At 42.4% G+C, this 18,587-nt stretch overlaps 1 protein-coding gene across 1 annotated transcript in view; it reads right to left on the bottom strand.

Annotated features, from left to right (window-relative positions):
• PLAC9 (placenta associated 9) overlaps positions 1-18,587 on the bottom strand; it is an 82,859-nt gene that overhangs the window by 22,782 nt on the left and 41,490 nt on the right. The window contains exon 2 of the mRNA XM_073596841.1: positions 3,451-3,542. Within this exon, the coding sequence (XP_073452942.1) occupies positions 3,451-3,542 (92 nt within the window). The remainder of the gene's footprint in view (positions 1-3,450; positions 3,543-18,587) is intronic.

The following is an 18,587-nucleotide window of genomic DNA, read 5'->3' as shown; positions in this document are numbered from 1 at the left end:
GAAATGACACTTTGATGCAATGTAAAGTAGTGAGTATACAGCTTATATAACAGTGTAAATTTGCTGTCCCCTCAAAATAACTCAACACACAGCCATTAATGTTATACAAGGTGTACATTCACTACTTTACATTGTAGCAAAGTGTAATTTCTTCAGTGTTGTCACAAGAAAATATATAATAAAATATTTAGAAAAATTTGAGGGGTGTACTCACTTTTGTGAGATAATGTGTGTGCATGTTTAAATATATACATATATATATATATATATATATATATATATATATATATATAGCCACGTGGAGATATTTACATTCTGTTATTTCTTACACTTATTGCAGTCTATTACATTTAGAGAACACTAGGTGGTGCTGTGAGCCTGTAGAAAGATATGATGACATTAGCTTAGCAATAGTTTCTTCTTCTTCTTACAAATATTTAAACAATTGCAGTTGCATGGGTGGACTTTGGCTGAATAGCAGTTTTTCTAAGCCAACCTATATCTTCGTTATCCATATGCAAATATAAGTTTGTACCAATCTAACAAGATATGCTGCAGCAGAATATTTCACATATAGAAGTATAACAAGAGGAAGTAAATAAGACGAGTTATTTTAGCCTAGTGGGCAAAAAGGAATCAAAAAGAGCCCCACTGAACCAGAAGGAATTTTACTTTGGCAACACATTTTGCTAACACATGTAATGTGTGTTAAAGTGGAAGGCCACCCTGAAAAAAAAAGTTACACCAAAAATCCTAAAAAAACATTTGAAAAAAAATTTTTTTTAAACTTACCTAAACCCTTGTTTCTAGGCAGTCTTCCTAATCTGCCTCTTCCTTTTCCGCTGTGTTTTCTGCTCCTCGGTGAACGGCCCCGTTGTCTTCTGGGAACTGTGTGTGTTCCCAGAACACCACGGGGCCATTCACAGAGCGCCTCGCCGCTCGCGCGTGCGCAGTAGGAAACTGGCAGTGAAGCCGCAAGGCTCCACTGCCTGTTTCCCTTACCTAGGATGGCGGTGCCGGGACCCGAGAGCCGAGGGATGGGTCGGCCTCAGGCGGCCGACATCGCGGGCACCCAGGACAGGTAAGTACCTATTTCAAGTCAGCAGCTACAGTGTTTGTAGCTGCTGACTTTTAATATTTTTTTTTTACGGCCGGAATCCCGCTTTAACATGCACTATGTTTAACTGTGAGTCACTAAAATGGAATGCATTAGACAAGTGTAATGTGCCTATGAAATACCAGAAAAATCCCCACTGATCTGTCATAAATGCACCCAGAAACAAATTTCCTGTTGTGCTTCACTGTGAATGGTACTCCAATGCATTCTACATTAGAGCCTCCATCAGCATGACACCTGCACACGAGCAAACATTTTTGGAGCCTTTTTGAAATGCAAGTGTATCTATGGTCAAAATATCAAACCATACTGTATATTCATATCCACATTGTATTTTAATTATTTCTAGCCTTGTTCTATTAATCTGAATGATTTTGACAGATCTACTTGCTTGAATTCTGTGACAGGTATTCACAATGTCCTGTGAGTAGGCACTGCTGTGTCACACATTTCACAGAGCCTGCCTTCTGAACTAGAGAAGAGTCGTCTCTGGAGGTGGAGCCATTAGAGAAATCACTGCTTGTAGGCAGAAAGGTACCATGGGATATCCATAGCTCCTAACTGTCTCTGATTTCGAGGAACTGTCCTTGATCCCTCTGTCCTCCTTATTTGTCCTTCATTTTGGTCTGATCTCTATAGTTGTATATAAAATGCACTTTTTATCTTTCAAAGAGTTTTTCCCAGTGCTAAACCTTTCATCCAATTTCTAATATGCTGCATTTGTAAACGTCAAAAGTCAGGATAAAGGAATAATAATGGTTAAAGAAAAGCACTTGTGGATTTAACTAATTTATTTTGTATAATTTTCCTTTAAGGGGGTGTGGCAGGGGGTGTGTCCTATGCCTACATACTTTTGTTAATAGGTGTCCCTTATTCCTATTTTAAAAAGTTGGAAGGTATGGATATCATGGATATTGTACCATGGGTGCAATTGTGCACATTGCTACACCTGAACGGCCTTTGTTACATGAGATATTAAAGGGGATTCTAATGTTTTGTTTTTTTTTAATAACAAACATGTTATACTTACCTGCTCTGTACAATGGTTTTGTGCAGAGGACCCATTTTTTGGGGTCCCCTGCCAGCGGTCCTGCCACAACTGGAGTGCAGATCATCTTTTCCACAGAGACGCGGGAGAGCCAACGCTCTCATGCACATTGCTGGATTGAGATGGGGCTCAGGTAAAAGGGGGGGGGGGGAGAGGGGAATATTTTTTTTTTACATGAATGCAAAGATTGCCTTTAGAGCCTCTTTAAGTTCAAAAATAACATACAGTACCTAAATATTTATACTCCAGTGATAGTATCCCTTTCAAGCAGCCACATAATAAAGTCAAGATCAAGAACACACATGACATCAAACTAGCAGGAATAGGAGCATCATTCTTCACAGTAAAATAAGCTTTGAAATAAGCCATCCCTGACCATTCTAGTTGCTTGTACTGTGAGGTCATTCATTCTCAAATATCACAAAAACCTCTATAAATCAGGTAGGTTTCTAATAGCTTAGAAGCAACTGTTGTGTGTTTACATTTGGAGCCTGCCAAGATTCTGGTGCAAATCAAAGTAAGAAAAAAGCTCTTTTCTCTGCACTGCAAGGGTTAAATGCTTGTATATTATAAAACAAATTGCCCTTTTAGGAAAAAGCTGCTAACACATCAACTGATAGAAATTGACAGATAAAGTAAAATATTAGATACAGGGCAGCGCTAATAATGTACAGTATATAAACACCCATCACCATATATACATAAGTCCAATAAGGTAATATATATCGCTACAAAATTCCCAAATGGAAGAAAGGGACTCAAATATTATCTTCAGCCAAACAGTACCATTCTTCCACTTTAAAATTAGCACACCTCGGTGCTCCATCACCACGTGCTCTGCAGAACACACTTGTCAGTGTGTCTTACCTCTCTTGGTTAGAGGATTAAATATACGCACGTGTATAGGATCCCAAATTCAGTAGAGTAATCATTCTCCTGTATGGATAATTATTTTGCCGGGCTCCAAGATTCCACCATACCTGCAATTTTTTTTTTACGTTTGGGTCGGAGTCTCCTTAACATTGCAGCACTTGTAATTTTTCATAAATTTCTCATATATGCCTGGGATAGCCCCTGCGGCCTCTTCTCTAAGGTGATCCAGTGGTTGCAGATATCATCCAGTAAAATCACCATCAATGCCATAATTTACAGGCAAACAATTACATTCATAGCTGCCTGGAGTTCTGCTTTAACATATTCACAGAGCATTTTTATAAGTCTTGCATAGCTATCATTAGCCTCCACATAAGACAACATTTTTTTTTTTTTTTTAAAGGGACATTACCTCCTGTACTACATCCAGGCGGCTGTGGAACTTGCGGTGTTCAGTACACCAATCTCCTCTGTCTGTAATGAAGGGGCTTGCAGGCTCAGCAGCTAAGAATAAAAAACGAAAGAAACACTTATTACAAATCCATTTTTCTATCATCCATGTGTTCTAAAGCTTAGTGATTTTAAAACCAAAGCAATTACATAATTTTACACAGCTTTCCTGTTTATCCCAGCACAAAGACGTGTGCTGCAGTGGAAACCACAGTAACACCAGGCTTGCACATAAGGAGTGATTTTGGTCCACTCTTCTTTACAGATCTTCTCTAAATCTTTAAGGTTTCTTGGCTGTCTCTTGGCAACTTGAAGTTTCAGCTCCCTCCAGAAATTTGCAATAGGATTAAGGTCTGGAGACTGACTAGGCCACTCCATGACCTTCATGTGCTTCTTCTTGAACCACTCCTTTGTTGCCTTGGTGGTATGGTTTTGACTCGGTTAAATTGATGATAGGCAACTCCTATCCTCATATTGATTAGTGGTTCCAAATTAATAATAACTACTGCAGTAGGGAACAGACACAAAAGATACGCTCAGCATCTTTCCAAATAACTGTTCTGCTTTATTATGACGCAATTGAAGGTTTTTATGCACATGATTACGTAGGTATCACATTAATATTACAATTGTACATTTATGGTAACAAGGGGCGTTACATAGGCAGGCTAATTCTAATCAGGACTCAAAAGAATGTAAACATTTACTGAAAACATTATTAGTGCTGTGTGCACAGTGAGGGCAGTGTGCAATACATACAAAATACAATACAATTATATACAGAACTTACAAATTTCCATTAGTCTCCCCTCTTTTGATCAATATTTTGATCACTAACCATACCTGCTATCACCTTTAACCTGGAACCTCCACACGCTTAGGTGGAGGTAGTCCTGGCCAAAGAGGCAAAAACTCCATTGTGGAGAAAATAATAGCTGAGCAACTTTTTTTCATTACCAAAATGACTTTTCATTGTGAAAAACAAATGATTGATAAGACATATTTACAGAGTACTGGCTGTACACTCCTGTGGCCAGAATGGCCTTCTAGCTGAATTGTTGGCATGCTGACTTATCAGCATATGTAAACACAGACAATTCTACATAAAACAGAAGACGTACAAAAGACAAATATGACTTCAAAATGGCTAAACTACTTTTCAAATATATATATCCCTTACAATTAAAGTAATTGAATCAAAAAGTACCCTAGACTGTGATCACAAGAGGGAAACAACTCAAACTCAGAGATTTCTTTAATTTAGTCATTTTTGCAGTGTCTGGTGTGGATCCAGGTGACTTTTTCTTCACGTTTTGCAAAAACTGTACATGAAATAGATGCTGTATTGAGTCTCCAAACATTTCCTTATATATAAATGTCTCTTAACAATCCACAAGTCACCTGGCTTTAGTTTTAGATCCTTCCAAACTTTTAGGATCTGGAATTGGGGAGAAAACACATAAATGAGTTTGTCAAAAAACCTTAAAAGATCAGCAACATTCTCTGTGAGATCCGAATGGAAGACTTCAGCTGCTGAGACAAAATATATGCAAGTGAGTAACACACTCCCAAACCAAATCCCATAGGGAGAGAGTCCAACATCCCCCTTAGGGGCTTCATAAAATATAAGAAAACATTCAGGCAAAAGTTTTCTAGTTTCTTACTCTACTTTGTCCGCTACATTGTAGACAGTAGGGGGTGTAAAAATAAAACCTCAAAACTTCTAGTAAGGACTCTCCTATAAAAAAATTATTTCTTTTGTTACTCTCTGTACTTTCTGCACTCTATATTTACAAACTACTTCTGACAACACTTTTTACTGTGGCCTTTGCAGTAGCATTTGCCACTGGACATCCAAAAAACATGTCCATACAGACAAAATGCATACTTGTAAGATCTTGACTTGGGTATCTGGATATATCTTTTTGTAATCTCTGGAAGGGATGTTCAGCTTTTGGTAACACCTTTGGTAACAGGTAAAACAAGAAGTGGTATGTTATAAAAACAACTGTGGAGAACCCTGGCTCTATCCCATGCTCATTTACTAAGGCAGCCATAACTGCTTGTGACTGATGACACGGTCCATGTGTCAAGCTGGAGGGAAAAGAGTGGCTGGCAGACATAAATGATCACCTTTTCCAAAGTCCTGTTTCATAAGAAGTTGCCCCCTGTGAACCACTTGTTCCTCTCGTTCTGGGGTCCTTAAAGTTGAATTATTAATCCCAGCTATACTGGGCCAGAACTAGGGTGGAATCTGTGAGTTGCACAGACCCATCAAGTGTCCGGGGCTGTAAATGCAGCATCCTTAGTTGCCTGGTCTGCTTCCATGTGTGAAAGTTAATATGGCTACCTCAGCAAGAAGCTGGAAGGCTGAAAACAGCCGATCAAATTAACTTGGCATGCTTGGTTGGTTTACCTGCCGAAGTAAAAACAAACTTCTGGCCCTTTAAATGGAACCAAAAGCTCTCTATATCTCGACTATCTATATAAATATACACTCTTTTTATAGCTCACAGGCTTTGCTAAAACATGGAGCTCTGCTTCTGGAGCTGAGGTAAAAGGATCCAATGACTTTGAATACAGAGTATCCTTCTGGGTGATAAACTGCATACTCAAATCTACAAAAAATGTAATATCTGGGTCTTCAGGGAGTGTGTCCTGCACTGGGCTCACAGCAGCTGATTCCTACACCATCAATTTAACACACGTGTCTTCCTTTGTCTCCAGCCTCCTCTAATAGAGGCAATAAGGTGGCTGGATTCAAATGTACACATTTTTCATTGTTAGATTTGTACATAAACAAACTCATATTTTAAACCTTTCATTAGGCAAACATTTAGTTAGCTGTATATTTGCTGCACAGAATGTCGGACCATTAAAAATTAAATGTTTGACCAAAACAATATCTAACTTTGTCTAATAGCACCTTTGCATAAAAGCTACAGCTCTGATATATCGGGGTGAACCCTTCATTACTGGGTCCAGCTACATAAATATATTACAATGGCTTGTTTTCTACCATGCTGTTTGTGTAAGAACTCCAGTTTCATGTTTCAAAAGATAACTTTTTCCTGGCAATATTATAATAAATGATAACAATACCCTGTGGTCATGGAGAGATGCCCATAAATCGAAAATATTCTTCTGCTTATACCACTGCACTTACAAGGAAAAGGGGCACATCATTTCACAATCCACACATTCTGCTTTGGATTTCAAAAATAAAAATAAATAAAACAAAAGGATCAACAATCTGCATGATGGACCAGAAAGCATCAAAAACTATAAAACAACTGGCTGCAGGTGGCATCTATCCTAACAGGGTGTGTGGACTTGATGTGATGGGTCTGTTATATTTAAATTTTTATTTATTATAACTCTCACATCATGGACCGCACATCAAGTTATTATCAAGAACCTTGAAATTTAATTTTTGTAGAAAAACTTCTTATATATTCCATCCATCTTGGCTTTGTTAAATATTATGACAGCTGTATTCCAAATAACAACCTCATCTTAATCTTTTTTTCTCTCAATAAGGGCTTATTGTATAAACGTAAAATTACAAAAATTGTTATCTTATCTTATCTTAAACTAATCCCATTTTTACAAATTTCCCCAATAACCTGGATTTCATTTCCAACCAAAGGTTGTCTAAACCAGTTTCAATATATTAATATTATTAATAAAATTGTTAAACTCATATTAGAAATGAATACTCATTACTTAATTTCCCTTTTTTTAATGCACTGTTTCCACTCTCAAAAGATTTTCAATTTGTATAATACACGGTTAAATGTAACCTTCATTTTACCATAATTGGAAAACAGATTAAAAATAATTGTGATCACATTGTTTACCATTAGATTCGTTAACCCGGCACATTTTGTTATAAATGTTTTGTCTAAAAAAAATGGAATTGGCATGGTGTCCTTCAAGCTTATCACTAACCTCTCATCCCAGCCACATTTCTTTCATGAGAGCGCAAAGGAGGGGGTCACATCTGCGTACATGACACACACAAGCAATAGAACTAAAGGTCCCAGCATTCGCACACACATACACCAATATCTCTCTAAAATCGCTTACTTTTTCCCATTTGTACACAACACATGCATATAATTCTCTCACTTTCTTTTAACTCTTTAATATTTCCCTGCCTTAAATTCTGCATTCCTTATTTTGTTCAGAAATCCTTTATATCTAGCTTCTATGATCAGACGGTCAGCCAGAGTGCTCATCCCATCTTCCCTCTCTGAAAACATATAAAGTATTCTGTTTTACCTCTCATTTCTCTGTTTCTGATTTTTACTAGTTGTAGTGCCTGACCCCAAATTCATCCCACAACTTAACATGAAAATGTCCCTTTCTGTCTAGTGTTAATGTCACCCTTGATCCATCCTGCTCACATAGCTGTTTCTCTAGCTGTTTACTCTGCATGATTCTTAGTCCCTGTGGACCTTGGTGGTAACCCAGTTACCCATTGTGGATCCCTGTCCACTTTAACCATTTATCTAGGGGCTCAGTAACCTTTGGTTCATATATAGCGCTCCTCTTGCACTGGGCATTTTTGAGGGTCTCTTACCCTTCATTCCCTTACTTAATTCAATGCCCATAATGACTGGCCAGTCTTCTCTCTTCTCTATGTGTGCCTATACCCTCTTGCCTCTAAACTACTTTATCTAGCAGATGTACTACATATACCTGTGAACAGCACTATTCTTCCCTTTCTTATCTATAACACTCCAATGGACAATAGACAGGGACAACATAACATATAACCACCAATCAATACAGTTCGATTAAGGGGAGTAAAATAGGTACCCTTTGTCCCGAAAATGCCTTACCGATCAAGGAAGTCTGATAACTCAAATGTAAGCAAAAGGCTTACCTCAGCCGGCTGATTATCAGAAATTCCCGGATTGTCTCAAGCTCCTCGTTTCGGATACTCAGGGTCACCTGGAATCCCCTCCTAAGGCAAAGCTCGCCATGCTGACTCGGTTAAATTGATGATAGGCAACTCCTATCCTCATATTGATTAGTGGTTCCAAATTAATAATAACTACTGCAGTAGGGAACAGACACAAAAGATACGCTCAGCATCTTTCCAAATAACTGTTCTGCTTTATTATGACGCAATTGAAGGTTTTTATGCACATGATTACGTAGGTATCACATTAATATTACAATTGTACATTTATGGTAACAAGGGGCGTTACATAGGCAGGCTAATTCTAATCAGGACTCAAAAGAATGTAAACATTTACTGAAAACATTATTAGTGCTGTGTGCACAGTGAGGGCAGTGTGCAATACATACAAAATACAATACAATTATATACAGAACTTACAAATTTCCATTACAGTCTGGGTCATTGTCATGCTGGAAGACCCATCCATGACCCATCTGCAGTGTTCTGGCTGAGGGAAGAAGGTTCTCATCCAAGATTTTGCAATACATGGTCTCATCTATTGGCCCCTCAATGCGGCAAAGTCGGCCTGTATCTTTAGCAGAGAAACAGCTTTAAGGCATCATGTTTCCACCACTGTGCTTGACTGTAGGGATGGTGTTCTTAGGGTCATAGTAAGCATTTTTCTTCCTCCAAACACGGCGAGTCACGTTAATGCCAAAGAGCTCAATTTTGGTCTCATCTGACCACAGCACTTTCTCCCAATCCTTCTTTGAATCATTTAGATGTTCATTGGCATGACTGTACATGTGCCTTCTTGAGGAGGGAGACTCGTTGTGTTTGGAGAAAAAAAAAAATGTGACTATGACCCTAAGAACACCATCCCTGCAGTCAAGCACGGAGGAGGAAACATTATGCTTTGGGCCTGTTTCTCTGCTATAGGTACAGACCGACTTTGCTGCATTGAGGGGCCAATAGATGGGGCCATGTATTGTCTTGGATGAGAACCTTTTTTTTTTTTTTTTAACAGAAAAGTTTTTATTTGTCTCCAGCCGGAGATTATTCATCATACAAACATATTTACAAAGAACATAAAGAATATAGCGTTGCTACATATTTCCAGCTGTATTTCTATAGATAATTACATAGTTCCTACTGATACAATGCAGGGTCATAGCATACAGTTTACTGTGTCATTATTGCTTGTGCTTCCTCCTATCTGGAGGGAGGAGTTATTGTGTCGGTTATATCAAATTATCCACTTTTTCTTCTGCAATAGTTTAACCAGCAGCAAATAATCAGTATGTTATCTACTTGTCAATCATTCCCTCATTATGTATTGATATGTCTGTGATCAAGGGGGTAGGAGAAGGCAGGGGGGGGGGGGGAGGAAGAAGGGAGGGGGAGGAGGGGGGGGGGAAGGGAGGGCACCAAGAGATAGATGGATATTCTAATTGGGCTGGTCGCTACCGAACCTTGTCACTGCCTGGTCCAGGCTCCCCAGATCTTGGAGAATTTCTTGGGACATTTACGGTTGATATATGTGGCTTTATAGAGTGGTAGAACAGAATCTACTATACCCCTCCATTGAGTTACCGTGGGGGGGTCGGGTTGTTTCCATCTGAGGAGAATAGCCTTCCTGGCATAGAATGAGGCATAAAATACAAATAGTCTTTTGTGCACACTAGGTATAACATTGTCACATACCCCGAGGAGCAGAATAATCGGATTTCTTTGAATATTTAGATTACCTACTGCATTAATCACTTCAACCACCTCAGTCCAGAATTTTTGTATAAGCGGGCACTCCCATACTACATGAATAAACGTACCTATCTCCCCCGTACATTTCGGGCATCTGTCCGTTTGTGTCGGGTATATTCTAGCTAGTCTCTGTGGCGTGTAATATACTCTATGAATAAACTTGAGCTGTATGAATCTATCCCTTGCCGAGATCATAAGAGGAATAAATTGCTGCAGACCCTCTTCCCAGTCATCTGGCGCTAGGTTCGGAACGTCTCCCCTCCACTTATCATACAGGCCCATCTCTCCAGTCTGTTCATCAGTGAGAATTTGGTTGTATATGGACGACAAAGTTCGGTCTAAGTGTTTAGAAATAAGAAGCCTTTCTACCCCATGTGACCGCAAAGTAATACCGTCTGGATATTGGGCCCGCACTGCATGTCTCAGTTGTAGATAGCGAAAGAACATTTTTGAGGGGAGTTGGAAGTCAGTTTTAAGAGTGTCATATGGGATAACTCCATCTCCAGACCACACCTGCTGTATTGTTTTAATTCCATATCCCGCCCATAGGGCTGGTTCTGGGACTGTTTGGAGATGTTTTAATTTAGGGTTGCCCCATAACGGTGTGTGAGGGGAGATAGTAGCAGGCCCTGCAATCTTTTTGGACATCTGTTCCCATACTACGACCGTCGTTCGCATCGGGGTTGTCATATCTTTATGTGTCTTGACCCCTCTGAAGACTAGGTTACTCAGAGCTGAGTATGATCCCATTATTGCTGCTTCAAGATTAAGTGAGGGGTTAGATTTCGGCTGAGAGAACCACCACCGGACAGTAACTATTACTGCCGCCCAGTAGTACTTCCGAAAACAAGGGAGCGCCAAGCCTCCCAACGTCAAGGGGAGCTGGAGGGTGGTCCTTGCCACTCTGGGGGCAGATCCCCCCCATACAAACGAGCTAACAACCTGTTCCAGTTTATCAAAAAAAGATTTGGGGATAGGGACTGGGGTATTGCGGAATACATATAGGAATTTAGGGAGGAACGTCATCTTTAACAGATTAACCCTACCTACTGGTGATAACGGGAGGAACTTCCAGGCCTGACAGCGAGCAGTAAGCTGGTGAAGGATTGGATATATATTGTCTGTTAGGTACATGTGTGGGTCTCTCTGAATCTCAATCCCCAAGTATCTGAACTTAGAGACCAACACCAGAGGACTTGAAGGGTCAACATCCGGCAGCGTCGGAGACAACGAAAATATGGTGGATTTAGACCAGTTGATCCGAATGCCCGAGAAGGATCCATATTGGTTAATAATTTCGAGAGCTGCTGACAGCGATGCCGACGCATCTGGAAGGTACAGCAACGCGTCATCAGCATACAGGGAAAGCCTCTCAGTCAGCGGACCAACCTTTATACCCCCAACCTCCGGGGACGTTCTAAGCAAAATAGCTAAGGGCTCAATGGCTAGAGCAAACAGGCCTGGGGATAGCGGGCACCCCTGCCTGGTCCCTCTCTCTAGAGAAAACGGGGGAGAGAGTAGCCCGTTCGTACGGACTCTAGCTGTGGGGTGTGTGTAGAGCAACTTTATCCATGAAATGAATCGGGGGCCAAAATTGAATCGCTGCAGCACACTCCACAGGAACCTCCATTCAACTGAATCGAAGGCCTTCTCGGCATCTAAGGAGGCCACTACACCCCGGGACTGAGATCTCTCCGAGTGTGAGATATTAGTGTATAACCTGCGTAGGTTTATGTCCGTGCCCTTACCTGGCATAAAGCCTGTCTGGTCGCCATGTACAATAGATAAAATAACCGAGTTAAGTCTATTTGCTAGGATCTTGGTAGTTATTTTGGCATCCACATTTAAAAGTGATATGGGACGGTAGGATGAGCACAATGTGGGGTCTTTGTTGGGTTTAGCTATGACTACAATCACCGCCTCCGACATTGAGGGAGGGAGAGAGTCCTCTTTTAGCATTGTGAGGAGTAGTTTATGAAAGATAGGGTTGAGAAGGTCCTTGTTTGCCTTATAAAATTCTGCAGGTAGGCCGTCAGGGCCCGGGGTTTTTGCCGACTGGAGAGATGTCACTGCCACCTGGACCTCCTTAAGAGTAATTGGTTCCTCTAATTTGTTTCTAGCCTCTGTGGTCAGTTGGGGGAAATCGATCCGATCTAAGAATGCACTCAGATCCTCCTCAGTAAAGGAGACCCTAGAGGTGTATAGCCGTTGGTAATATTGTGTAAATTGCCTATTTATTTCCCCGGGGTCCGAGTGGACCACGTCCCCGTCATCCCTGATATGGGCTATATGTATGGAAGGTGAACGTTCCTTGGCCAACCAGGCTAGCATTCTACCCGTCTTCTCTCCCTGTTCGAAGATCCTTTGCGACTGAGCCAGTAACTGTTTCCTAGTGGTCTCAATCCACAAAAGAGAGATCTCTCTATGTAAGGATTGCATAGCATCATATGTTGATACGTTTCTCGTGTGCACATATTCTTTTTCTAAAAGGAGTACTTTTTTCTCAGCTTCCTCTAACGCTAACCGGGTATCTTTCCTAACCCTCCCAATTGCCGTCTGATATTGTCCTCTTGTGTAGGCCTTAAAGGCATCCCAAAGCGTAGGGGGAGAGACTGTACCCTCATTGATCGTCCAGTAGACTCCCAATTCGCCCTCCACCAGTGGGACCACCCTCTCATCCGCAATCCAGAGCCCCGAGAGTCGCCAAAGGACGTTGGCAACAGGGGAGTCTGTCTGCAATTTCAGTAGGAGGGGAGCGTGGTCTGAAATACCCCGAGGCAGAATGGCTACCTCAAGTATTCTGGGGAGGAGAGAACCAGAGGAGTATATCAGATCTATCCTAGAGAAGGAAGCATGTGCCGCAGAGTGGCATGTGTATTGTCTCTCACCCGGATGCCTCATCCTCCAGACATCTGTAAATCCGTAATTGTCAGCCCATAGTGTCAAGGGGGTCACCCCGGATGGCCCCACACCCATTCTATCCAGGTCTGGGTCTGGGGTCATGTTAAAGTCTCCTGCTATGATTATCCCAGCTGAAGGGTACTGAGCCAATATCGGAGTGATTTTCTTAAGGATCTCCACCGTGGCAGGGGGGGGGATATATATCCCCACTATGAGTAACTCCACTCTATCACACATTGCATGTATAGCTATATATCTTCCATCTGGATCTAGATGGAGATCCAACAGTGTAAACCCCACCGACTTGTGAACCAGGACACTGACACCCCGGGAGTACGAGGAATATGTCGAGTGGTAATATGCACCGACCCACGGCTTCCGCAGTGCCAGCGTCCTGCCCCCCACCAGGTGCGTCTCCTGTAGCAGACATATATGCGGGTTATACTTTTTCAGGAAGTTAAAAACCAGAGATCGTTTGATTTTGGAATTTAGCCCTCTAACATTCCACGACAGTACTGTTAGTTGTGGCATTGGTTCACTGTAAAAAATATAACACCAGGTTGATAATCAGCCCTCGTCAGGGTCATTGTAAATTTAAGGAGGAGAAATGAAATCAAAAGTAACATATATCCCTTATACATAGAGCCAGACATTAGACCTCCCATGCCCTCTGGTGAACACATATGCAAGTAGCCCTGTTCTTCAATACAGTATATAGTAACACAGTATATTAGGTACATGTAGCAGCAAAAAAAGAAAAAAGAAGGAAAAGAAAAAAAAAAAGGGTCAAAAGTCCCAACTTGGAGCAAAAGCTTGTGCTCCCCATCCGTCCCCCCCCCCCCCACCCCGCACCACCCCCCAAACTTCGGCGTGCTTCATTCCCAAAAACCTTCATGGCAACTGCCAATTGGGGTAATGAACAAAAAGGGGACCGAACCTCCCCCTGCTGATAAAGGATAAATGTTTCCTGCAGAATAAAGGAGTCAACTTCACCCGGAGAGACGCATATAGTCCTCCGGGGGCACTTATCTTGAACCTGTTACTCTCCTCGCCCCCAAACCCCTTTCGGTGATAAAATCAGGGGGGGCTGCTTTGTTGAGAGTGAATAATAGAAATGTTCTGTCTTTTCCCTCTTTCTGACTGCGTTGCTCCTCGCAGGCTTGTAACTAAAGCAGTTCGTCGTCAGTGTCTCTGAATGGTTTCCAGCCACTGCGATGCCTCTTCAGGGGAAGTAAAGAATCGCACCCTCTCTCCGTCCTGGACTCTCAGCCTCGCCGGGAACAGCATGCTGTACTTTATTTTCTTGTTGCGTAGATTCATTTTTACTTGGTCAAATGAACGTCGCTGCTTTTGGGTGTCAATTGAAAAATCCGGGAAGATCATTAGTTTAGCCCCTTCATAACGCAATTGCTCGATCTTTCTAGATTCACGGAGAACAAGGTCCCGATCTCTAAAGTTCAGTAGTTTCAGAATGAATGTGCGCGGAGGAGCTCCCGGGGGCCCCCGGGTAGCAGGCATTCTATGTGCCCTCTCCACCACAAAGAAATCCGAAAAATGCGCCTGAGGTAGCAATTCACGCAGGAGTTTTTCCGTGAATGACGTGGGTTCAGCACCCTCAGTTCCCTCTGGGAGACCCACTATACGAAGGTTGTTCCTTCTATTTCTATTTTCGGCATCCTCTGCACGAGTTTCAAGGGCCTTGACTTTTGTCTGTAGCGTGCGAAGTGAGACCGTATGGTCTTGCAGTACATCTTCCGTGTCTCCCACACGGCGTTCAGCCTCAGTAAGGCGGGTTCTGAATGTGTCCATGTCCCTTCGTATGAGACTAATATCTAGCTGCATTTGTTCAATTTTCTGGATGAGAACCTTCTTCCCTCAGTCAGAACATTGAAGATGGGTCATGGATGGGTCTTTCAGCATGACAATGACCCAAAACATACCGCTAAGGCAACAAAGGAGTGGCTCAAGAAAAAAGCACATTAAGGTCATGGAGTGGTCTAGCCAGTCTCTAGATCTTAATCCTATTGAAAAATTATGGAGGGAGATGAAGCTTCAAGTTGGCAAGCAACAGGCAAGAAACCTTAAGGATTTAGAGAAGATCTGTAAAGAAGAGTGGACCAAAATCTCTCCCTGATGTGTGCAAACCTGATCACTACAAGAAACGGCTTACCTCTTGCTTGCTAACAAGGGTTTTTCCACCAAGTACTAAGTCTTTTACTTGGGGATCAAATACTTATTTTACACACTGAACTGCAACTCAATTTATAACATTTGAATCATGCAATTTTTCTGGATTTTTTGTTGATATTCTTTCTCTATCATTTAAAATACACCTATGATAAAAATGATTAACCCTTCATTTCTTTGTAAGTGGGCAAACTTACAAAACCTGCAGAGGATCAAATAATTATTTTCCCCACTGTATATAGCGCCAACAGTTTACGCAGGGCTTTACAATATAAAAGGGAGACAATATAGGTACAATACAATAAAATACAAGAGGGTTAAGAGGGCCCTGCTCAGAAGAGCTTACAATCTAATAGGTTGGGACAAGTGGTACAGAAGGTTATAATTGTGGCGGTCGAGCTGATGGAAGTAATAAAACATTAGTTGGAGGCGTGATAGGCTTCCCTGAAGAGATGAGTTTTCAAGGATCACCTGAAGTGAAGAACTAGAAGTCTCAGCATGAACCCCTGAGATTGAAGGATGTGACCCCCCCCCAAAAGTGAAGGACTACAAGTCTCAGCATGAACCCCTGAGATCTAAGAATGTGACCCCTTAGATCTCATTCAGGAGTTCATACTGGGACTTGTAGTCTTTCACTAGTTGGGGGGTCACATCCTCAGCTCTTAGAGGTTCATGCTGGGACTTGTAGTCCTTCACTTTTGGGGGGGAGGGGATCACATCTCCAAAAGTGAAGGACTATAAGTCTTAGCATAAACCCCTTAGATCTAAGGATGTGACTCCCCCAAAAGTGAAGGACTACAAGTCCCAGTTTGAACCCCTGAGATTTGAGGATATGACCTCCTCCTCCCCTGTTGGAAGGCAGCATGGTTTAATATCATATTTCTGGAGGCTTCTTTCTGGTTAATACAACCAGGCGCCTGGAATGTAATAAGTTGCACATCAAAGCTTTGTAGCATATCAGAACCTTCATCTGAAAGAAGAAGTCATTCCCCCTAGCAAGGATGAACAAAAGCTTGGCTCCTGACCAAATGGTGTGATCCTTGATGAACACTCTGCAAGCAAGCTTCAAAGAGGGCCATGGCTGCCAGGATGATTGATGAAGGTGGGCTACAAAAGATTAAAGGATCAACAGGCACTGAAAATGACCCTGGTCACAAAGCGATGATACATGGATGAATGTTGCCCCTAGAGGCCAATACAGCAGGACAGACAAAAATATAATATATTGAGAAGGACTGCCCTGTAAATACTTTAGTCTGGATGGGCTGGCAATGGGGGTTGGATCTGGACGATGTATGATTGAAGTTTAATAAGTGCTGACCGAGAGGGAGAGCTCTCTGTTACTATATTGAGCCCAGCTGACGAGACAATATCTAGAGGACAGCCTTGCAATAAGTATCTTTGATGTCCTTTTGTTATATGCTCTGTAATATTTTCCTTTAGTGTTTTCATGTTAGCATTTTCCTATTTTCTTGGGAAATAAATAAGATGTTGTTTTATTAAGCAGTGTGTTTGTTTATATTATTGTGCTATCATTCTTGCCCATTCCTCCTTGCAAAACTGCTCCAGCTCCTTCAAGTTGGAAGTTTTGTGCTTGTGAACAGCAATCTTTAAGTCTGACCACAGATTTTCTATTGGATTGAGGTCTGGGCTTTGATTAGGCCTTTCCAACACATTTACATGTTTCCCCTTAAACCACTCAAGTGTTGCTTTAGCAGTGTGTTTGGGGTCATTGTCCTGCTGGAAGGTGATCCTCCGTCCTAGCCTCAAATCACACACAGAGTGGTACAGGTTTTGCTTAAGAATATCCCTGTATTTAGCACCATCCATCTTTCCCTCAACTCTGACCAGTTTCCCAGTTCCGACTGCTGAAAAACATCCTGTCAAGGAGATGCCTAACACAGGCATCCAACACAGGGTAAACAGATCAGTGGGCTGCACTAAAGGAATCAGGCACAAAAGTAAGTGAAAAAAAAAAAAAAAATATATATATATATATATATATATATATATATTGAAGATAAAGACACAAGTGCAAAACCAACCAACAGCAAACCATAAACAAGCAAAGAAATACAAAGAACACACAGCATCCCAAAACACCTAATTTAACTAACTAATATATATACACAAGGAAAGGGAACACATATACATCAACAAGGCAGGGACGAGAGACAAGGGGAACAGGAGGCCAGATAGAGGGAGCAGTAAGCAAGGGGGAGCTGGAAGCAGGAATCAGGGGACAAGTCTCAGGAACAGGGTACAGGAAACAGAGTCCAGGACAGGGCAGGAAGCGGATCAGGAACAGGTTTCAGTCAACGGATCAGGTCAGGCAGGGACAAGGCTTGCAGAGGGAATACTGAAGCCCTGAGCCTCAGTGAAGGGCGGGCTTATATACTCCCAGCAGCTCACATCAGGTGCAGCTTGTTCAATGAAATGTCCATCTGCTGGGAGACACCTGCTGGTGGCCACCAGAACTGCACCCTTTGGTGCTGAAAGAAATAGTGCCACCAGCAGGTGACCTGCGATAACAAGCGATAACACTGATCCAGACAGCCCCCCCCCAGGAGTGGCCTCCGGACACTCCATTCTGCCCTTGACCTGGCAGTGCATGTAGGTGCGGAAAAGTCTCAAAAAGTCTCACCTGTGACCGCAGACTTCTTTGCACTCTTCCGGCCAGAGTCTCTTAACCTACTGGGAGGTGTGCCACCTGAGTCCGGCAATGGGACATGCACCCCACCACCAAGGTCTGGAAGTTTAGATCTGGAAATGAAAACAGGCAGGGCAACGTGCATGAACCTATCGGAGGCAGACAACACAAGAGCATCACAGTCAGGCTAAGAATCAAGCAGGGAAAAAATCAGCGGCAAGTTGAGCACCAGGAACTGGTTTAGCCGGTACCATGTCAGCAGGCTGGGAAAAGGGCACCGGAACATAAGGCTGGGCAGCGAGCTCCGGGTCATCGAGCTTGGCAGCAGACAGGAACACATCAGGCTGGGTGGCAGACAGGAACACATCAGGCTGGGCGGCAGACAGGAACACATCAGGCTGGGCGGCAGACAGGAACACATCAGGCTGGGCGGCAGACATGAACACAGCAGGCTGGACAGCAGAGGCTCATCAAGCTGGACAGCAGACAGAGGCTCATCAGGCTGGACAGCAGACAGAGGGTCATCAGGCTGGACAGCAGACAGAGGCTCATCAGGCTGGTCATCAGGCACTTCAGGCTGTGACACTGGATCTTCATGCGGGGACACAGGCACCGGAACTTCAAGCGGGGACACAGGCACAGGAACTTCAGACTGGAAGGCAGGCACCGAGACATCAGACTGGAAGGC

Source organism: Aquarana catesbeiana, linkage group LG08 (genome assembly GCF_042186555.1).
Source record: "Aquarana catesbeiana isolate 2022-GZ linkage group LG08, ASM4218655v1, whole genome shotgun sequence".
NCBI classification, from domain to species: Eukaryota; Metazoa; Chordata; class Amphibia; order Anura; family Ranidae; genus Aquarana; species Aquarana catesbeiana.
This window is presented reverse-complemented; position numbering and strand designations above follow the sequence as displayed.